Source organism: Colobus angolensis, unplaced genomic scaffold (genome assembly GCF_000951035.1).
Source record: "Colobus angolensis palliatus isolate OR3802 unplaced genomic scaffold, Cang.pa_1.0 Scaffold161, whole genome shotgun sequence".
Lineage (NCBI taxonomy): Eukaryota > Metazoa > Chordata > Mammalia > Primates > Cercopithecidae > Colobus > Colobus angolensis.
In genome coordinates, this window is record NW_012114722.1 from 8,557,525 (window position 1) to 8,582,265 (window position 24,741).

General features: G+C 33.6%; 1 protein-coding gene across 1 annotated transcript in view; it reads right to left on the reverse strand.

Moving 5' to 3' along the window:
* The window catches only part of PCDH11X (protocadherin 11 X-linked), an 820,557-nt gene that overhangs the window by 711,827 nt on the left and 83,989 nt on the right, over positions 1-24,741 (reverse strand). The window contains exon 5 of the mRNA XM_011937280.1: positions 13,395-15,887. Coding sequence (XP_011792670.1) covers positions 13,395-15,887 — 2,493 coding nt within the window. The remainder of the gene's footprint in view (positions 1-13,394; positions 15,888-24,741) is intronic.

Below are 24,741 nucleotides of genomic sequence, written 5' to 3' on the forward strand. Positions count from 1 at the left end.
TCTACAGTTGCACTTCAATGTCGCCAACTGCAGCTTAGTTAATTTTTTTTTGTCCTTGCAGCAGTGTCTTCACAAAGAAAAGTCCTCAATATAATTCTGGTAAATTGTGCAGATTTATGGAGGCATCAAAGTGCATGCCATGATCAGGGAAGAGCGGGTAGCAGAAGAAATGACAAAAATATGAGGTGCATGGCATGGTAGGAGATAGAATGAACAAGTAGAACTGGTTAAGATTGCAAAGTACCTTGAAAAATATAAAAATTGAAGCTTTCTTTTATGTGCAATGAGGAAAGACTCAGAAGCTTTTCTGTCAGGTTTCACTGGATCAGACCTGTGTTTTAGGAGTATTATGGGTACGGGGCAGAAAATTGGTTGAACAAATGAAAATGGAAAGTAAGGCAACCTGTTAGTAGTGCAACAGGTAACTGGTGATTAAGACTGGAAAAAGGAAATGGCAACGGGACAAATGTCAGGGGTATTTTGGAGGTATTATCAACCTAAGTTAGCTGTTGGCTTGGATGTGACTGAGGAGAGGAAAGTGTTGCTGACTTTAGGATGCTTCGTGAAATGGTTTGTTGAGTACATGCATGACCATACCCAATACATACTTGGCAGGTGGTTTACTAGTGATATTCTCTCTCTCTCTCTCTCTCTCTGACACACACACACACACACACACACACAGACACACACACCCCTAATTATTATAGTAAACACTGAAGTTTTATATTTTGTCAATTTTATGTGCTTTTTTTTAACCTGATATTATATACTCAGAAATTTTCTTCACTAGAAAAAGGAAAGTTTTTTTTTTTTTTTAATTAAACATATTTGCAGTTCAACTCCTTGGGCAGGGGGCTTTTTACAGTAATAGCAACTAGGGGAGAACGTTGGTCATCCTACATTTCTAGCTCCCTATACCCCATCCCTCACCATAACCATTGACCTTCTCCACATTGCCTTACTCACAGTAGGAGTTTGAGAAATATTTAATTTATTTTGTTTGAACTTATGGTAAACTCCATTATCGATAATGCTTTATCGAATACAGTGGTTCATAAATGATACCACATTACCAATGTTCAAAAAATGTTAGTACAATAAAATGCACAAAACTAAAACTTTAGTAAATATGACTACTCCATTGCTTTGGGTTACTCAAAAAAGATCAATTACACCACAATGGTGGTGAATAGAAATGACAATATAAAAGGTCTGGTTTATCCAGCACAGATAATGAGCTATACCATGAGGAACGTAGGATGTTATTGTGCTAAAAATATTTTAGGATCCTTGATGATGTTAATGAAACTAGTAGCCCCTGCTGACAACAAGCGCTTCAAAAAATATCAGAAGATGTGTTATTGCAATGCAGAAACAACTTTATTTATAAGTATTTCACTTAATACAGATTACACACACTGTATGCGCTGAAATTACATCAAATACAACCAGGTGTTAGTATCTACATGTATTCCAGTTGAAAGACGCTCTATAATTAGTCATTCTAACATATTCATACAAAAACCTGTTCATTCTTTTTTATAAAATTACAGCTCCAAAGTAGAAAGCAAAAACAATATTTTAAAAGTGACTGTTATGAATCCTTTTGTATTTTAAATCTTCATAATTTTAATGTTACACTGCTTTTCTTCAATGCTGTTCTTAGTACTAACTCGACTCAAAGTCAGAAATGATAATAGACTGCATACATTGACCAATCTGAAAATTGGATGTATCCTTATAATCATATTCCTATAATTTATGCCAGTCCAAAGTCCTCACTGAGCTGTTTACAATAATGTTTGTTTATATATACATAAGTAGGCATGTATGCATATATATAATTATGGTAAATCCATATCATAGTCATCTGATGAAGAAATAAATTAAATCCATAAAGTTAAAGACATATGAAACAGCAGATCTGACATTGGACAGAAGACTAACAGAGAACTACTTATTTCTTTCTATTTTCATAGTTATTAAAATTAAGTAATGTAACAATGCAAAATAAAGAGGATTGTTTTAATGGACTTTTATTTGGATATATTTTAGTTATAACAACTGGGCAGAAGTTGGCTATTATGGAATGCAAATTTATCTTTATTTGTGTGCGTGCAAGAGAAGCAGAATCTGTACTAGTACTTAGATAACAAAAATCAATTTAATTTTTTATATGTACTTTAACATTACTGGATCTGTGATCATTTGGGAAACAGACAAATAATTTGATTAAAAGAAAAACACATGAGGACATATACAGAATGTACTGGATATGACAAGGATTTTATAAATGAAAGATTATATATGGGATGATATAAGGGATACTGGATGATTATAGTTTAGAAACGAGGCATAATGGTGTAAAAGGGGACAATAACATTGTAAATGTAGATGCAAAATCTTTTAACAAGCTTTCTTTAGTTTGAAGTTTATATTACTTTTTTCTGCTAGAAATTTGACAAACATAAATATGCACACATATATGCAAACATATCTATGCTTACACATACACTAACCCATTCTAAAACCAATACATTAGAACTGCTTAAACATAAAATTAATATGACATTTCCTCTAGACACACAATTAGGTATATTAACTTCTAGACATTTATCTTTCAGTTCAGGCACCTAAAAAGATTTAATTGTACCTTCCCTCTCATTTCTATAATTTGTGTGCATTTTGAAATAAATAAGTGTATGTCTTTATACACAACTAAAATATATAAATGTAAAATTGAATTGCAGCACTGTGTGGAATTCTGTTGTTAACTGTTACCAATTATTCTAGATTCAGATAATGACAACTTTATATAGCATGTAAAACTCTTTTTCTATCGAAAATGAAACTATTTACAATATCATTCTGTATTACTAAATTCTGTGTCTTTATGTAGTCAAATAATTTTGTCAGGTCAGCAAAATATCCCTATATGTAGTAAAAAATTCAATTTTGCCTCCAGATGTTTTGGTATCATGTAAACACAGCCATGATATCAATCTGGAAGATAACTCAGCAGTTTCTCTTGGATAATTAAATTTGTGTAAAAAAAGTAATTATTTGGCCGGGTGTGCTGGCTCATGCCTGTAATCCCAGCACTTTGGGAGGCTGAGGCGGGTGGATCACCTGAGGTCAGAAGTTTGAGACCAGCCTGGCCAACATGGCAAAACCATGTCTCTCCTAAAAATACAAAAATTAGCCGAGTGTGGTGGCGCATTCCTATAATCCCTCAGGAGGCTACTCAGGAGGCTGAGTCAGGAGAATCTCTAGAACCTAGGAGGCGGAGGTTGCAGTGAGCTGAGATCAGGCTACTGCACTCCAGCCTGAGAGACAGAGCAAGACTATGTCTTAAAAAACAAAACAAAACAAAAAAGTAATTATTTAATCTGAGCATCATAAATGATGTGTATAATTTTCTGCAAAAAATACACGCAATTCATAGTTTTGAATAACAAGAGATGAAATAAAAATAATAATAAAATATAATCTCTCATTTAAGAGGTCATAAACTAGTTTTGAGAGTGCATGAAATTCCATTTCTGTGTATTTGTTCCATCCTTGAATATGAGACTATTTCTGTATTTACGTGTCAAAAGAGCCAGTAAATTTAAAAAAATAATTTTAGTTACTTCAAGTTTGTGTCACTCAACAACTATTCAAGCTGCATGTTTGAATTACTGAAAATATTTTTGGATAACATAACAGTTGTTTATGATCAATTCTCTTTAGTTATAATATATCATTGAAATGGTGCTCTGCATTGATTATGTAATTGAGGTTAGAACTGATGTATAATAAGTAAATAGATTTTAAAGTTTATTTTACAGATTTCTGTAAATAACATTTTTCTTTCGAGTCCCATATTTGGTTTACTTTTCACTACTGAATAGTCAAAGTGGTATTACTTACACTTTTCTCTAATTGACTAATGAAAGTATTATTGTATCTAATGTTTCTTCTAAGTTTTAAGATAAAAAGAATGAAAATGCTTTTATTTATTTTTAAATTTTTTTTGAGATAGAATCTCACTCTGTCACCCAGACTGGAGTTCAGTGGCCTGATGGAGGTTCACTGCAACCTCCCCTACAAACCCCCGCCACTCACTCGATTCTCCCATTTCAGCCTCACAAGTAGCTGAGACCACAGATATGCACCACCAAACCCGGCTAAGTTTTTGCATTTTTGATAGAGACAGGGTTTCACCATGTTGCCCAGGCTGGTCTGAAACTCCTGAGCTCAAGCGATCCACCCGCCTCAGCCTCCCAAAGCGCTGGGATGACAGGCATGAGTCACGGCGCCCGGCCACTGAAAATTTTTTAAAAAGTCAACTGTATTCAAAAGATAGTAACATTTTATGAAGTAAATCAATATGTAATTGATACATATAAAGTTCTAAGATAAGGGATAAAGTACAAATATTTCTAGAAAATCTATTAGAATAGTTCATTTTCATTATTATGTCAATTTGACTACCTGAAATCTAATGAAATGTGATTTGTGAGTTTTTTCACCTGACAAAAAAAGTTTTATTATTAACTGGATATACTTGTGTATGTATGGATAATTAAATATAATTAGCCATTTCAAAAGGAACAATTAAAACAATTTCGGTTGTGAATATCTAGAATATGGGAAAATTTAAAGAGTTGGTTCTGAAAATTCTGGGAAATAATTATGGAACTAGGTTGTTCTAAGGGAACTTTCGAAAAACATTTAGATGGTTTTTTTTTTTAAAGTATGAAAGCTTTTTCATCAAGACTTGATATTTTTACTGAGGGGATTTTAGTCTTATGGTGGAGATATGTAATATGCCTCTGTATTACACTATCAACTAATCAAGCTATGTTATTACACAAATTTGTTCAATCATACATCTATAAAAATAAACAATATGTTTAATAAATAAATCAGTCTTCAATACATGTAAAAAGTCCTGGATATATAGTTTATAATTATAAAACAATAAGCATAATTCTATAATTTTAAAATGCACCGCTTCAAAAAGTTATATAGCTGTCAAACAGAATTACTGTTATAAAGAACTCACTGCTATAGCTTGAAATAAAAACAAATAATTTTAAAATTCTTCATCTAAAACCCTTGTACAATTTCTAGATTTTTCTACAACAAATGTGTATCACATGTACAATAGAAATAGAAACCTATGGCTACTCTAGAATTTTAAAAGTCTACTCCTAATTCTAAATACATTAAACCAAAGATGTCACGTGTGAACACCCATGATATATGAAAAAATGCACTGTAGTTCTTTCTAAAAATACTAATTATATGCAAGAAATATAGCTTTGTATTATGACAGAACCTTTGAATATTCTAGAAAGCTAAGTCATATTTAAAATAAACACAAGCTAAGCTTCAGAAAAGCCAAGAAAACAAGTCTATCACACAAAAGCACCTACAAGAAGCATTTATGGAATGTGGCTTAGATTTATATAAGATTACTCAAGGTCTGCTTGTCCTATAGCGCTTCTGTTACACTCAGGCTGCACATCACATCTAGCTAGATACACAATTACAACATGGAATTGAACAGTGAGGAGTGCAGGTGACAAAACAGCAAAATGATGCAGTTAGTATTTCATGGTGAAATGACAAGGTTAGTAAATACTGATTGAATATAAACGCAATTTCTAAAAATTATTCTAAAGTATATCCTTTTTTGGGGGAGGTTGTTTTGTTTTTTTTGTTTGCTTTTGTTTTTGTTTTTGTTTTTGTTTTTGAGACAGAGTCCTGCTCTGTCGCCCAGGCTGGAGTGCAGTGGCAGATCTCGGCTCACTGGCAAGCTCCACCTCCCGGGTTCACACCATTCTCCTGCCTCAGCCTCCCGAGTAGCTGGGACTACAGGCGCCCGCCACCACGCCCGGCTAATTTTTTGTATTTTAAGTAGAGCCGGGCTTTTATCGTGTTAGCCAGGATGGTCTTGATCTCCTGACCTTGTGATCTGCCCGCCTTAGCCTCCCAAAGGGCTGGAATTACAGGCGTGAGCCACCGCGCCCGGCCAAGTATATACACATTTTCATTCATAATGTGGACAGGGTGGTCAACAGAGAAAACAGACTCATACATACAAGATTAATTAATGAATGAGATTAAAATTGTTTTATATTTTTTACATTTAAATCTAAATCACTGAAAATAAAAAAGTCAGAAATATAATAGCTTAAATATCATATCATTAAAAATAAACTTGTATAATTAAAATAAAATGAGAATATATTTCAGTATTTTTTGTTCAATTAATGCACTATAGATTTTGATCAAATAAAATAATATTTCTTTGATTGCTTGCAGGGGATAAAGTATACAGTACACTGTAGCTCATCAATTAAGCTACTTATAATTTAATGGACAAAGTTCACTAAAAGTTCCTTTTATTTATCTATGATGACTAGTCTTAAGATTTTCTATCTTTCTGTCTTTTTCTATTCATGACTAGAATAAGAACCAGAGAGACTATCAAGAACATTTCATTGAGAATATTCCACTAGTCCATTAATGACAACACAAAAGGTTGGACAATATCTGAGACCTTGTAAGGTAAACATAATAATAATGACAACTAAATTAAAGGTGCGACCAGGTCAACAGATAAGAAGGAATCGAGTAAGGAAATAAAAATTTTTGTCCTCTGGCCTTTGTAGAAAACTAGTTTCAATGCCTTCCATGTTGTTCTCAAATAGGGATAATATTCTCTTAAAAGCAAAGGATAGATCAAGAATAGTTACTAGTCAAAAGTAGAATTCATTTTCATCTACGGCCCAAATTTAAACACTGTTAAATCTCAGTACTATCATTGGCTTATATGGGTAAATATTTTAGCCCAAAGCAGAAGTCAGTTTAGAAGTTCCTTTCTCAGAGATGCTGCATTCTAAGAGATGGAGTCACAGCTTTAAAAATAAAGTTTCTATTTTCATCTTCTTCAAATACAGCACTCATAAAACCATTGAGGAATGCTTTTAAAGAGATTCTGGATAATTATTTCAAGGAATTTTCATCTTCATATATACAAAGGAATGTTTAGGACCTTTACTCATTACAGTTATGAAGGAAAGGTTCACTGAAATGGAAGAAAAACAAGGTATTCACCCTTAGTTCAGAGTGTGCAGAAAAGGAAAGGGAAGGCCAGTCTAGTCATGACACAAGCAATAAAAATGCAAATGCATTTATATAATAATTACATACACAAATGATCTGAAGCCATGACAGCTTATTATGGGACATTTTAACTTCTGGTTCACTTTTCTGGGCTTCATCATTTTATTCAAAATTAAATTGAGACTGTAGATTTTGGAAACCTCCACTCTGGGTATATCTTGCTACCTGCAGGGCACTGATTTTGGGAATATACTGAGTTGGCTCAATTCTTACATTCCTGGGAATGATTTGAACTAAACTGAAATATTTGTCAAGAATAAAAGGGGAGGAACTGCAAACTTGTTCTATGTGAATAACTTGTACAAATGTGTATTTTAATATCAAGCAATTTTTCTACAACAGTTGTTTATAAGTATGTAATATAATATTGTAACTCACATGATATCTCTCACAAGCAGTAAAAGTAGTTACACTCACAGTCGTCATAATCAACTAAGTAATGTTTAAACAAGCAGATAGCATGTACATTCAAGGAACCTGACATATTGGAAATACAAGGGATTCTGTATGGAGTTAATGGGAACACTGAATTTTAACAGAAACTTGTTTAAAATATTATCTATATGTTAAATATCCAAGAAATACACTAATTTGAAATGCTGAATAGAGCATAAACCTTCTCCAAATACATTTACATCAAAGAACACTTCAAATACACTAACTTTAATGTACATACAAAATAGACCAAATCCTATTCACACTTTTAAAGGTAAAATGATACATAATTAACATTTGAATGAAAATTCAGGAAGCATATGTTATGTAGTCATTATAAGTGTCCTTTGTACTCCCTTTTTATCCCAATAAATCATGATTTTTAAAAATTCTGTTAGTACTGTTAGTAAGTCATAAATAGTTTAAGAATATAGCATAAAATTGGAACATGTCATTCTTTCCTCAATAAAATGTAATGTACACAAAATATGAGGCATTTACTCATTTGTGTAGGAAATGACTTAGTTGACTTACTGGGAAAAGTGAAATCATTTTAAAGGAAAAATTACCTAAAGCAATGATGTATATTTAGTAATTTAATGCTAGAGAAATAAAACAGACTTATTTAAATAAGTTACTCCAGCAACCTAACATTTTTCTTAGGTAGTTTCAAAGTTGAGATAAAATCTTTTTGAAATCTCCTATCTCAATCTTTGTTTCCACCCTCATATGACTGGAATTATGTTTTGTAATATAAGAAATATCAATATACTTTTTTCAAAATATCAGGGAGTATAAAGAACTTTACATTCTCCTTTTGACAGATAAAAATAGAAAGGACCTCTTTGAAAATATTTATAGAAGAAGAAAACATTATTACAACAAAAATAACTTTTTTTTTTTTTTTTTGGAGACGGAGTCTCGTTCTGTCGCCCAGGCTGGAGTGCAATGGCGCGATCTCGGCTCACTACAACTTCCACCTCCCAGGCTCAAGCGATTCTCCTGCCTCAGCCTCCCGAGTAGCTGGGATTACAGGCGCCCATCACCACGCCCGGCTAATTTTTGTATTTTTTAGTAGAGACGGGGTTTCGCCATGTTGGCCAGTCTGGTCTTGAACTCCTGACCTCAGGTGATCCGCCTGCCTCGGCCTCCCAAAGTGCTGGGATTACAGGCGTGAGCCACTACACCCAGCCAAAAATAACTTTTTAATAATTAAAAAGAGTGGAACAGCATGATTACAATCAACATAAAAACCTAGTAAAATTATTTTCTATCATTCAACTTTTTTTTTTTTTTTTTGAGACAGAGTCTTGCTCTGTCACCCAGGCTGGAGTGCAGTGGTGCGATCTCGGCTCACTGCAACCTCTGCCTCCCAGGTTCAAGCAATTCTCCTGCCTCAGCCTCCAGAGTAGCTGGGACTACAGGCGCCTGCCACCATGTCTGGCTAATTTTTTGCATTTTTAGTGGGGCCGAGGTTTCACTGTGTTAGCCAGGATGGTCTCGATCTCCTGACCTCGTGATCCATCCGCCTCGGCCTCCCAAAGTGCTGGGATTACAGGCGTGAGCCACTGCGCCCGGCCCATTCAACTTTTAAGCAGAGTGGTGGGTAATAAAAATTATTTTCTCAGCAATACTATGTTAGTGAATATTTTCAAAACACTGAACCAGAGTGTTTTGGTTTTGTCTTTTGTTTGTTTGGGGTCTTAAAAAAGTCTCTTGCCCTGGATACCTTTCAGACAGTAGCTTGGATAGTCCAGCTTACTTCCAAACTCCTGGAGATAATGTTTTAATTATTCAACAATCAGACAGGGCAAGTAATTGCATGTTTCATCACTGATATATTAACCATAAGTGTATACCCCAAGACAGCCTTATATTATTACATCACAGCTGTTGATTCAGAGCAAACAGAGAAACAGCATGAGAGTACTCTGTTATTGCACTGCACTGTCTCTTCCATAAATTTTAAATTTCCATGGCCAGATTACAGCTAAAGAAAGCACAAGGTTCACTAGGACATTGTTTTTAACATGATTTTTTGTTTTGCTTGCTTTTATAATGGGAAATCTAGATTACAAAATTAATGATCTTAGCCTAATTTTGAAATCACAATCATTGAAATTTTTTGGAAGGGGAATGGAATTTTGTTGTTCCTAGAAAGTTATATCTCACTGCAGATTTCAATAGGTGATGTCCTGGAATCAGTCTAGGACAAGAAAAATAACACGTTATCAAAATCAGATGGTTGTGTTCTAGGAGTTTCATTTGACAAGCATGCTTCATGGTTAAAATTCACATTACCAAAATATAAATGCAGAGTCAAAGTTACTGAATTTTACAATAGCGAATACCAATCTTATTCCAAGCTAACTCAGACTGCAATTATCATTTCAAATCCATGTATCATATCTACAGGATGGTTTCATGCATGAATTAGAACTGTCTAAAGTTTTCACCATTCATTTCACCTCATTTCTGAAACTGAAAGACTATTCCAACTCAAATCACAGAAATTTGTAAGGTTTTTTGTTTGTTTTTTTGTTTTTTGGGAAAATGATGTACCCCAAATACTTGTCTTAGCCAGTGACTGGAAGACCTTCAAAAAATTCTACTTTGATTTTTATTCTCCTATTTTTAAAAAATGTGTATTCTTCACAATATTTATTGGGTGAATTGCATTAAGCAAGACTTGATTTTGGCAGTTTATCTCTTTTACATGACATTGATCAAAACTGATTTTAAAATAATTATTTATACTTATGGTATCTCTAGTGTCATGACAACCAACTGCTATCTGCTTGCTTTGAAAGGTGTTAATAGAAGATAATGTGTAGCCTCATCCTCTCTAATTTCATGTTTTTAAAATTTCTACTACAATATATGCAAAAATGCCTTCCATAATACATGTAGAAACTTATGCCAAAGAAGAGCATTATATTCCCCAGATATAGATGGCTTTATGCAATATGTGTACTCCTATCTAATAAATGTTCCATATATTTTCAGAATATCCAAGTCAGAAAAACAACCTATAGAATCATCAAGGAGAATGAGAAATTATGAGAACTAGAAAGTATTTGATTCCCTTTTTGAAACATAAAATTTCAGATGAATTCCCTTGTCTCTTATAGTCTACTAGAACATTTGATTTTCCACTTTCCTGTTTCTATTTAGATGAGTAATGAACTAAATGTAAATATTCCCCAAACCCTCATTTTGAAAATGCATTTCTCACTATTTAAAATAAATTGGAATATTTCTGCCTTCTGCTAACAGTAATATTTTATTCTACTTTAAATATTTCCTTAAGGAACAATGAATTTGTATTGTATTGGCTATCACTTCTCCCATTTTGTATGATATTTCTTTAAAAAGAAGACACTTACTGTATTTGAATTTTTAAATACATAATTTCTTTTTCAGTGCTCACTTATTTTGTTAGCATTCTGCAACATCAGTGAACACCCTAACATTAAACACAAATTGAAGAGCATATAGAAAAGGTAAAGGACATTGCAAATGCAGCACAAAATGTAAAGATTCAAATTATTTTTAGTATCATATTAGTCTGCCTAAGTTCACCAATTCATGTCTTGAAGATATTTAGTAACGAATATGAAACAACTGTGAACCAATGACAAAATGTATAACTTATTTTTTAAGCTGTGAAATAAATAAGTCATCTGCTAATTCAATGATTCCAAGATAGTCCTTTCAGTTAATAAAAATCTAATAACAACCAATAACTGATTCTCATTAGCATTTACTTTTTTGTATTTTGCCTAATTCTTATGTTTCGGAAAATGTCTCTTAGTTATATAATATAGAATGCATCATGGAAAATGGTTTATTATTTTTATTGACTTTTTAGGATCACAAAATATTTTTAAAAAACAAAAAGGTGAGGATATTTGAAAAATACTTCAATTTTTTGTTCTTCATCCATGCCCTCCTTACTATGTGCTCAGAAACTCAAGTAAAATTAGTCTATCTCATAAAACATCTCTGTGCCTTCAAAAAGCACTGAAACCAGAACTTGCTCTATTAATTAACTTCAATCTATTAAAAATGATGATCTACATATGTAATTCACAAACCCACTCTTTGTATACTTCTTAAAGAAAGTCACAAATTAAACCCAGGAAAAAATGTTATTATACCCAAACCACGTAGTGTTATTCATAAAAGATACTTTTATGTTGAGAAACGTATGCAATAAGCAGAATAGCAATAAGAACTGGAAAATGAGAGTGCCCTTTTTAATGGTTAAATATAAACAAAAACACTCTATGGAGATGTTTGACATCTATTACATTTGTTGCCCATCCCAGATCCACTAACTATGTAAAATATGGGATTCATCTGAACTGTAGAAATAACGACTGCAGCGTAAATTCATTTAAAGTCTAACAGAAGCTCTCTATACAAACACTAAGGTTCTAGTCTACCTTTTGAAATGGCATTTAATTTGTGTACCTATTATAACAAAAATGCACCCACATCTGAATTAGTACCTTACGTTCACTAATGACCTCCATTCTTAAATCCATTTCCAAAGTTATGGTAAATTATTTGCATCGTTATCTTGAATGTAGTAGACTTCTTTAATATCTCAAACATTTGGTGAAAGAAAATCAGTTTTGATTTTCACATTGCTACCATTTTGTTAAGCCTGAATAGGTGTTCAAAAGACTTTATTCCCTGAAACTTAGATTAATACTCTTTTAAGAGTTAACACAGACAAAATAATAAACTCAACATGTAGCATGACTTCAAGAGAAAAAAAAAGTGGGTAAATTCCATTGCTTGTCTTTTTAAAGGGAATAATTATATTTAAATCATTTAATATTTATGAGTTTCTGGATAAATTTGTATTCATTTCTCCATGGAACGCTGATAAAAGGCACTGGATAAACTCTTGCTTTCATAAATGTATTGGGTTTTAAGTTATTGCGCACAGATTTCTTGGGTCTTAACATGCTCACATTTTTATTTGTGCCCATGAGAGAAACCAAACATTTTATTTTCCAAAAGTGATTATCTTTGAAGAATGTCTTCTGAAGGGCTCAACATACCTTGCATAAATATGCAAATATATAAATAGCTATCTACAGTAGAGACCTCATATATATTTCATTCTCTGGCTTAAAGATGAGAATGAGTAGGCTTTCATTTTTCTAATCCCATTCTTGTTACATTGTGTGACTGTAGATTTGATGCACCAGAATAATATTGAGTTCCTAATCTGAAAATGACACTTTTCTTTGTGAGAACCTGAAGGTCTGGTAGAGTGTGGAGGGAATATCTTGGTGCTGAATTTCTGTGAACAGCCACAGATTTTCCCAAGTGAAGCTAGAATTCTCAACATCATTAGTATTTAGAGCTATTTATCAGATTCCGAAAAGCTTTACTGTGATGTATCTAGCCCAGACTATTCTGATCCTCATGCACACAATGGTACTGAGGACAGTGCTACAACCCTTTGTGTTGAAGTTTTTTCAGCGTATTCTCTAGCAAGAATTGTCATACTGCCATCTACAGACAAAACTGCCCCTACTATAATTATCATTCTGCATCCAATTTTCCTAAATCAGTAGTTATTTTGTTCTCATCTTCTACCAAACTTAAATGAATCCATATATCTATTTGGATACATCTGTAGAATATAATTGTTTTGATCCCTCTTTGAAGACAATAGATTTTGTAAAATTCTGAATCAACTGAAAATAATAATAAAAAATAGTTAGAAAGTTGTGTTAGAAACTTGGATTACCTACCGGTCTGGCGTGTACAGACACAGGTGCCTCGAAGGTTGTCACTGGATAGCCGCTGTCAGAAACACTGTAGGGATCTGAACTGCTTGAAGAACACTTGGAGATAGAATCACAGGCCACAAAGGTGTTATCGAGAGGCAGTTCTTGGATGATGTGGTGCTTCGAATTCAGGGGAGTTTCAGGCTGAATCTGGAAGGCAGGCTGTGGAGAGGCAGATTTGTAGTGTCGGGCCAAATCAGGGCTGTCGGGCTTGAAAGTAGTAGGTGTAGTTACCCAATTGTACTTGCCCATGGTTTGCTCTTCTAGATCAATAGGAAGTTCTAGTGTGATGCTGTTTCCATCATTGTCAACATCATCTGCCTTAGCTTCTTCAATAGTGACAAAGTTAAGCAGCAGGTTCTTAGGGGACTGCTTCTTCTTCTTTTTCTTTTTCTTCATCATTATCATCTGCCTGTTTTCTGGGTTTGGGGTAGCCCATTCAGAATTCTGCTTGTTTTTCTGAGCAGCCTTAAGGTGTGGTGCCTGGCGACATCTTACTACAGCAGTGATGAAAATAACTACAACGACAGTTATGGTGCCAGCAACAACTGCAACCAGGATCTTGACATAGTCACTAGTTGGTGAGGATGCATCAGCTATCTCAGTATTTGGGGTCACTGGTGCTTCAGTGCTTTTGTGTACCAGTTCATTAATCAGTGTAGCATTGGTCACTGACTCATTCACAAACAGATTGACAGTTACAACACTGAAGAGAGAATCAGGTTGTCCTAAGTCATTAGCTTTGACCAACACTCTGTGTAAACCAAGGTCTGTAACATCACATTTCTCCTTCATTATTATGTTGCCTGTTGTTTGGTTGATTTCAAACAGATCTCTTGTGTTTCCTCCTACAATGCTATAATGAACCTCTGCATTCATGCCAGTGTCATTGTCAACAGCAATTACCTGAAAGACCACTGTGCCTGGATCAGTGGATGGTAGAACCAATTCATAAGAGTAGTTGGAAGGAGGGACAATGAAAACTGGTTTGTTGTCATTGACATCAACCACATTTATGGTTACTTTGGCACTTGAAGAACGTGATACTCTACCACCATCCTCAGCCTTTACGTAGAAAGTGTAAGATTCTTGTTTTTCTCTATCAAATGAAATATTTGGTCGGATGACACCAGTTTGTGAATCAATGGTGAAGTCATCATTCTCGTCTAAAATGGAGAGAGTAACTGCAGAATTCTCTCCATAATCAGGATCAGTTACAGTGATCAGTCCCACTGTACCATGTCTTGGAAGGTTTTCTGGGACATAGAAGTTGTATTCACTGTGAGTGAAAACTGGGCTGTTGTCATTCTGATCAATAACACTTACAAAGACTGTGACATTGCTGGTTAAGGGTGGCACCCCATTATCTTTTGCCAGAACTGTGAATAAATACTTTTCCTCTTTTTCTCTATCTAGTTTCTTCACTACAGTCAGCATGCCTGTACGACGATCCAGGCTGAACTCAGGTGGAGCATCAGGGCCTAGCAGGAAACTGATCTCAGCATTGGGCCCACTGTCTGCATCCGTTGCACTTACTTTCGTCAACTGGACACCAGGAGAGTTATTCTCAGGAATAGAAACAGTTACTAAAGACTGGGTGAAAACTGGAGCATTGTCATTTTCATCTTTCACTTTGATGAAGAGCATTGCTGACTGATTCAAAGGAGGTTTGCCAGCATCTGCAGCCAGTAATTTAATGGCATATTCTTTTGTGGACTCGTAGTCAAGATATGCTGCTGTCTCCAGGAGGAACTGATTACTGAATACTGGCCTTAATCTGAAAGGGATTTCATGATCTGTGAAGCATGTCACCCTGCCATTATGGTCTGCATCCTTATCCGTCACAGTTATGAGAGCAATTTTGGTGTTGAGTGAAGCATTTTCTGAAAGAACAACTGTGTCATTGATTGTATTGACGATGTATCTTATGTCAATGGATGGGACATTATCATTGACATCTGTAACATTTACCAGCACCATTGCTCTTGCTGGCACCAATCCACCATCACTTGCCAAAACCAGTAACTTGTGGTTTGGTGTTTCTTCCCTATCCAGTGGTTCTTTGATTGTGATAAGTCCAGTGGTGGTATTGAGGTGAAATAATCTTTTGGCAATGTTGGAGACTAGATTGCTGAAAGAGAAGTGGATCCTGGCATTTTCACCTATGTCAGCATCTGTGGCATGGAGCTGTGTCACTGAAGTGCCTACGGGAGCATTTTCTGGTATACTGACTTCAATCTCCGTCTCCTTAAATACTGGGTGGTTGTCATTTGTATCAGTAACACTTACTTGCAAAATAGCAGTACTGGATCTTTGAGGAAAGCCACCATCTTCAACCTTTACTTTCATCACGTAGGTATCTTTCTCTTCCCTATCTAACTCCTTTTGAACTATCAGTTGTGGCATCTTGTCTCCTTCTGGTGTTTCAATGACATCGAGGCCAAAAATGTTTTGACCCTGGAAAACATGCAGTGAAACAGAATTAACTTATGTTCATATAAATTAATATATTAGTATTAATAGGAATAATAAAATATAATTTAACTTATGTTAACTTATCTAATGAGAACAATTTTTAGTTTCTTGAAGCCACATAAAATAGTGAGATCAGTTCAGAAATAGGTGCTAGAAGACTTGAGTTCTAAATCTCAACTCTGCCTATAACAAATGTTGTGACTACAAGCAAGGTACTTACTTTTCTTGATATTTGCAAGAACCGTGCTAGAAGATGTTCTGGGAAAGGGAGGCTTCAGATTGTAGCATTTTATGGTAATAAATGTAACTCATTTATGTGAGCTATTTACGTTTTTTAAAATTATGTGAACTATTTCAGTTTTTTAAAATTAATTAATTTATTTTTTATTTCATTTTTCCATAAGTTACTGGGGTTCAGGTGGTATTTGGTTACATGAGTAAATTCTTTATGGTGATTTGTGAGATTTTGGTGCCCCCATCACTGGAGCAACTTACACTGCACCATATTTGTGGTCTTTTATTCCTTGTCACCTTCCCTCTCTTCCCCCCATGTCCCCAATGTCCATCGTATCATTCTTATGCCTTTGCGTCCTCATAACTTAGCTCCCATATATCAGTGAGAACATACAATGTTTGGTTTTCAAACTATTTAAGTTTTCAAAAGAAAAAAGTATATAGAATTTTAAAAAGAATCGTCACTAAATTTTTGCAAGATAAATGAAGCCGTAAGTGAATTATCCAAGATTATTTCAAATGAATTAAAATATTTTTTACTGTAGATTTCAATTGTCTAAGGCGCTTTTTCAGTACCAAAGTAAGCACCGAAATAAAAATATTCTTCCAAGACAACATCATAAGTATCATATATAATAAATACAGCTAAAACCTCTAGCAGATGGAAAAAAATACACAAACTCTGGTTAAAATATAAACTTGTACAAAATACACAGAATTTCAATATTTCCCATAGGAACACACAATTAAAATGAAATTATCTCACAGATTAACAACGCAATGCTATTTTCTTAGTTTTTTTTTTTTTTTTTACCATGCAAGCACAATGAACTAAAATTCACAGATCAAAACCTCAAATTGAAAAAGATAGCTTGGGATAGGACCTATTTTCAATTCATGCCCACGAAGTCACAGTATGGGAATATTTAAAAAACAGTTCCCTCAGCCGGGCACGGGAGCTTCATGCCTGTAATCCCAGCACTTTGGGAGGCCAAGGAGGGTGGATCATGAGGTCAGGAGATACAGACCATCCTGACTAACACGGTGAAACCCCGTCTCTACTAAAAAAATACAAGAAAAAATTAGCCGGGTGTGGTGGCGGGTACCTGTGGTCCCAGCTGCTCAGGAGGCTGAGGCTGAGGCAGGAGAATGCCATGAGCCCAGGAGGCAGAGCTTGCAGTGAGCCAAGATCGCGCCACTGCACTCCAGCCTGGGTGACAGAGTGAGACTCCCTCTCAAAAAAAAAAAAAATCCCCTCCCTGAACTACAATAAGATGATCCTTACACACAAATGTAGTGATCTTGCCAGCTCACTGAGGAGAAATGAGAGAGGAGGATTTCTGTCCAGTGTTACTTGCAGCATTATGACAGAGATGAATGAGATAGAAAGGTACTGGAGGGTATGAAGAAAAGATCGGAAGAGGACTTTAAGATTCCTATTCATGGGTGATATATATATGCGCATATATATATGTATATACACACACATATGTACAGCTAAATAATTTTTAATTCTCTATTACATTTTTAACATAAATGTTGTGGACATGCAGCATGGATTGGCTACTGATCTCTCATTTATGTGCTGTGTCATAAAAGAACAGGATAAGACCTGAGGTTATAGTTTTGTCATACCACTGTCTAAAACAAGATCCTAAAAATTAGAACCTAATAAATAATACCAGGTTTTCAGAGACTGCTAGAATATATGATCAGTTTATACATTTCAATCACATTATCTTTAAAAAGTTTACCTGTCTTATAATTGCCCATATATAGTCTTACACAATATACAAATGCATCTAATTTTTTCCTCTTATGAATTACTTGAAGATATTTCTGCAAACTTTCAGATTTTGGGGGGGTGCTGAGATTCATTTATACTTTTATTTAAATGCAGTGCCATAATATATCTTTGTGGAGGAATAAAATGTTTATTACAAAATTTAAGATGACATTTCAGAAATATTAATTAAAATCATTAGCTTGCTCCAATGTGTTTTTAAAATAAATTCACATGAGCTAACCAAAATGTATTGGTTATTTTGTTGTTAATTCATACAATAAATGTGAGCATTCTATTATTATTTTACTCAGAGCAACAATCAACCTGGCTTTTCCTTGATTATATAGTAAGAAAAAATATTTCCATGTTATATGTATTTACAGTTGAAAATTAGCAAGCAAAATCTATTATTTCATATACTGCATATTTTAAGAAAAAATAGAACTTCATGACAACAACATTGAATGTAAGTAAATACCATAACATACTATTATAATTTGATCTAAACAAACTTAGTGATTTATGATAATTTAATTTTTGTAATGATATTCCAAAAGGTTTTTAGGAAGGTTCAAATCCAAAATGTCTATTTATGGGTAGAAAAAAATAGTTTCTAAATTGTCCTTCATAAAATCCATGGCACTTAATACTATTCTTTTAATCCTTGACATTCCAATACTGAGTGGCTAATAAGGTCAGAGCATTCTCCTAGATGCCAGGGTTATGGTGGTGAATGAACATATTTTACTAATGTGATAAAAGGTAAGTTCTAGCTAAGGTGAAAGAAAAATCAATAACTATGGATTTAATGATGGTATTGATACTAACGGATTTACATTAAGAGAATAACTACATTTTTCATGAGAGCTATATCGGGAAATTATAAGTTATTATTAGATGTTGCATAAACAGAAACAAAGATAGTATAGCATAAAAAGAGCAAGTAAAATGTTCCAAAGTTCTTAAGTTTCGGAGCCAATTACCCAATTTATGAATACAATACATCTGGGAAAACGAATTGTGTCAGTTTTAATTTTAAAATTTATGTATTTATGTTTGTGCATTTCTTGTTTATATATCTAGTTTTTAGTTTTATGTGTTTGGCTGAATTTTGAGTTGGCCTTTGCTTTCCAAAGCAAATTAAGGCAAGTTTGTGTCAGATGAAAAATCCAAGATCAGCATACTCACTGTCTTTTAATTACCTTATGTGAAATGGCAATAATGTTAAAAACATATTTTTCTAATTCTCAAGGTGATAATGAAATGTACATATTAGTTAATGGATAATGTCACCATTGCTCTTCTGTCTTCCACAACTACTCTGTTCAATATGATGGTAATTAGCCCCAATGGAGCATTTAAATTTAGATTTAAATTAAATGAATTAGATTAATTTAAAAAATCAGTTCCTACTTGCACTAGCCATATTTTAAGTTCTCAACAGCTCCATGTGGCTAGTAGCTACTATGCTGGACACTGAAGATGTAGAACATTTTCATTATTGCACAAATTCTATTGAACTGTACTATCTTAAGACATCATATTTTTCTTTTAAAAAATCTATGATTATCCAGGTGATTGCATGCATAATCCCCATTTTTCCAGATTTTTAGAGTTCTACAAAGACATGCTGAGCAAACATATCTAAACTCAATATTATCTATTATCCACGGAATTTGAACAGGAGTTGCCCACAGGTTAAGACATAGATAATTTTTCAACAAAATTTTGGTGAGACATCTAAGTTGATGTCAAAGTGTAGTGCCAACATGAACTTACTATTATTACTGAATGATGATTCCAGGGCTGTTTTCTGTTCAATCTCCTTCAGGAATAAAGAATGACTAACACATGAATCCAATGTAAGTCCTACCCCAAATGTAGTTAGTTCAACTGAGCTCACATCCACATGAGCAATTAAAACACGAAAGCCTTTTGCCATATGTTTGAACATGACAAAAGGACAATGAGAAAAATGAAAAAGAAGATAAGATGTATGGCTCCTTAATTCATCATCTCCCTATCTTTAGCATAGACACATACTTATATACGAAAAAGTTAAATGTTTGGGAGAATTGACCTGCACTATCCTGAATTCCGAATCCACTTAAAATTATTTAGTTTTGTGTATAGGGGCAAACTCTCTATGTGTATATCTCTAGGTAATTTATGTAAGCCTTCTTATACTAAAGAATGTGAGTGTAGGGTAATATGGCATGAAGCTTTGTTTAAATGTATAATCTCTAAAGATATAGCACCTGGCATATGTGAACACATTCAGAAAACATTTGTTAGATAAATGAATGCATTAATTAAAATAGTGGTTCTTATCCTAAAAGATAAATGAAGAAGAGCAGAATTTGGTTGTTCTTAATTCTCAGTCTGTATAGGCACAGAAATACTCTATAACTGTTGACTTGTTTTTTTTTTTTTTGTCTTTTATTTTAATAAAACTGTCCAGAAAACAATTTCAAAATTATTTCCTGAAACAACTACTTCTTTTCTGTTCAAAAATGTAATAAAAGCCAAAGTGTCAATTGCTAGTAAAATTTTACAACCTAGTTGTAAAACTTGATTTTCAGAATAAATTATGACAAATACTAAGTGTTGTATGTAGCCAGTATATTATTGAAAAAATACAAAATCCTACATCTGTCATACACAGATACATGTGATCAAAAATCAGGGAAGAAGATAATATACATGAACTGCAAGCAAGAATCATTTACACATGATATGTTGATTTCTGGATTCTAATATCTGAAATGGCATTGATCTCTAGTATACAAAAGTGCCAATTCAGGGTGAGGTCATGAAAAATTTATGGACTTTCTAATAACCTCATCCTAATAACCTTCATTTGTGAGTGATATTTCTTCCTAAATTCAAAAATAAGCTTTAGGATTGCAAACCCAAGACAAAAACTGCTGAAATAAGCAAGATAAAGCCCTTCTGAGACTTTAATTCTTTGTGGAGATTTGTAAAATCAAAAAAGAGAAAGTTGATGTTGGATGTGAAACTTGCAAGAGAAGTATTTTTTTTTCTTTTAAAAAATTGATAAAGGATATTCATTGCCAAATAAAGAGCCATATAGTTTGCCTATTGTCCTGGGAAAGAATTAATGAGACAAGTGTAGAAAACATTTTTGACATATGTATGTGCAAGACACCACTTCATTGCCTATTGGAATGCAATAAATAACACAGCACTTTTAGAGCTATAAATCTGGTACAGTTGCCCAGAAAATGCATACAGTGCCAGTAAGTACTAAAAATAGTTCCAAAGAGATCTAGTTCTAAAACTGATTAAAAGCCATTTACTCTTTAGATCGAGGAATGCTGGTGGAAAGACTAAAAATTTATTTATTTCGGACTTTCACCACTGCTTGATTTATCAATGACTAATCTGATATTTAATTTTTTTATCACTTTTCTCTTAATATTACTGATACTTCTTTGGGCCACAGGAATGCAAGAACATAGATTCAAATAGATAACACTACAATAAAATGGCTATTTTAGAAAACATTAAGGAAATACTTTAATACATATTAAATATTATCAATACAGATATAATAGGTATTATCATAAATTCACTTTCATTCCACTAAAAATTTCTTGGTTTGCTATAGGCTGTCTAAAACTATTAGGGGTTTAGATATTCAATACGGTGGTGCCAGTTAGAGTCTATGCACTACTTCTAGAACATTTATTTCAGAATTCATTTGTAGCCTTGTTAAGGGAAATACAATAAAAAATGGATTACAATAAAATGTCCCAAGCTGTTAGTCACATATCTGCCGATAACCCTAAGGTCACCAAGTCCCTCACTACTTTAAGGTCATACTAAGGAAAGGAGAGTGATGTGTAAGAAAACATGATCTCTCTTTGAGTAAGAAAACACCATCTCTCTTTGGGTAAGAAAACACTATCTCTCATTGGAAGAAATAAGTTTACATTGAAATATTAATAATAGTATTGTTAATTTTGATAAAGCCACATACAAGGCTTTACATGTATTTTTTTTTTCCACTAGGACTTAGCAAAACCTATGTTGTAGAACAGTACTATTCATAGCATGTGGTTCTTTTGTTTTAATGTTAGTACAAAGAATAGAAATTTCTGCTATTGATTTTTTTTCCTCTATTTTGTCAGATTTCAAAATTAAGAAGAGTCTTTGTTTTTCCCTTTTGACAAAAGAGTAGGCACTCAGGAAGGTTCTTGAAAATGATAGAATTTTTGTACTAAGTTCTGTTTTAATGTGTACTTCCCCCAACTTTGTTTTTATAAAAAATATATAATAAATACCATTTCATTTTTTCTGGCCTTGTGTTCACTACCACTACTCTGGTTCCTCCATCTGAGGGAACAATCAAATGATTATATTATGTTATTTGGAATATGTACTCAGATCAAAATGTCTTGAAGTGTTAATTTAAATTCACAATGTTTTAAACTGGAACAAAGGAGATTTAATTGAAGATATTAGGGTTGTTATATCCATGAGGACAGTGAAGCGAATCTATTTTTCAGGTCTCCATTTTTTTTAGTCTATTCTTCCCTTGATTTTGAAAAGTCAGTTTTTGGCTTTCAGAAATAAAGGAAAATCTTAAACATATGACTTAACGTGAAGTATAGAAATGAAACAGAAGACATAATCTGATTAATTCTGTAAACATCCTAGGAGGAACCAATCATTTTTTACTAGCATGCAGAATAATTCAGAATTCTCTTTTTTACTTGTTTCATTTGCTTGTGCTCACACGTGCACTTGTATTCTGTCTCGCTCTTTGACTCTATCTCTGCCTCGCTTCAGTTTCTAAAACCCGCAATGGCTAAGCATGCCTTATACTATAGCAAAACTCTTTAATATTTTGCAAATGTTTAAAATACAAATTGGCCTTGACCCAGAGATTTCATTTATTTGAAAATATTTCCTTTTAAAGACTGTATTTCAAACATGTAATTTTAATCACTAAATGCCTTTAATTGGGAAGATATGCAATACAAACGAAATGCCACTCCTAATTGTTGCTAATCAGCTCTTTTTAGCAGCTGCTCTCTTGTGCTTAAGTTAGATGAGCTGTATTCATAACAAAAATACAGTATATTCAACCACTGAATACTAGTACTAGAACAGACTTCAGATATCATCTAGCCTTACTTCTCCTCTTATGAAAAGGACACTAAGACACAGTAACATTAGGTGACTTGCCCGTGATCACACGGTTTATTGCAGAGCCAGATTTGAAAGTCAAGTCTCTTAGTTTTTAGTTCAATGATTTTTTCACTGAAGCATGGTTACTTCTCAAAAGGGAAGTCCTTTTGATGCTGGCAAGAACTTTGTACTCTGGAGAGCTCTCAGTATGAGAAACTCATCAGGTAATTACTGCCCAAAAAGAGTAAAAGCAAAACAAAAACTGCTGTGTTTTCTGATCCCAGAATATTGAGCTACTGATAAAAAGATTTCTTCCCTGCGCCCTTCAAAACTACCACCCCTAAAAGTAATGTTTATTGAAAAACCAAAGAAATACCATCTAAAATTGTAAGAGTACATAAATAAATACAATTTTAACTTGTTAATTTAAGAATATGAATAAATATTAAGAGTGCTATTATTTCTATGTATAATTGAGTCAGAGTCTCAAAATAAAATTCACCATTACTATTCTTCAATAGCAGGCATAAAGTATTTTACATTTCTTAGAAGATTTTCTTAAAAATTTCTTGTAAAAAGGTCCTTTAAGAACATTCTAAGAAAAGTCCAAAAGCTTTTTATGTTGCAGATGTACTTTATCTGAACTATTGTTTTAAAGAAGCAGGGTAACGATCTAATGATAAATTTTAATGAAAATTCGTGATTAGGTTAAACTTTAAAAAAATCAGCAATCAAAAATGAAAATATGATCTTTCACTAATAGACACTGCTGTAAACCTAACTGATTGCTTATTAATATCAGGAAAATAATAAAACTAAAGTTGCCTCTGGTTCATTGTATGTCAGAGAAAACCTCAGGTAAAGGAAGTCAGTACATAATACAACTTCAAGAAGGGAAAATAGTGCCAAAAATTTAAGGTCATATGAAGGTGTTTTACCTTTTAAGTCTCAGGGCTTCTTGAGTGCTTCTAACTCTGATTGGTTCTATCTTCTAAATTGCTAAAAGATCTCAACCAATTTCTTTTGGATCTACTATCATCACAGTCCAGAAATCTCCTTTTCTGCAAAAGAAGATTTCAGTTTCTATATCACATGCGAAGGCCATTTCTTCTGTGTCCCATGGCCTCTGACTACTGATTAAATGGATATCATAATAACCATGATGGCAAATTTTGGTGAGAGAAGTTTGATAAATGACAAATTTGTCCGTGGATCACATTCTTTTGGAAATGGGTAAGCACTGTAAGAATAGTTCATATCTTTTGCTCTTTAATGCAAATAGAGTTTCAAATTGGCAGTAACTAGTCAGAGATGGCTCATTCTAATCAGGTCCTTGGTGACTAATTGGAAGTCATTAATGCTATCTATAGTGGGTGAATGACAAAATCTTGTGGCAGATTTTTGTTGTTGTTGTTATTTTTGGTCACTAAAACATTGGTCACATATAGAATGAAAGTCCCACATTTCTCAGTGACCTGGTTTTTGAGAAGGAGGATGTAGCCCAAGTAGAATCAAACCTCCACGGGTGGGGTTGAGAAGCTGAAGGATGGCACGGGAGAGGCAGCAAATTTGGGTCTTTTTTCCCTTGAACATTTCAAACACATCAAAAAAATTTTTCCCAGTGGAGGTGAAGGACTGGGAATCATAGATGTGTCTTTT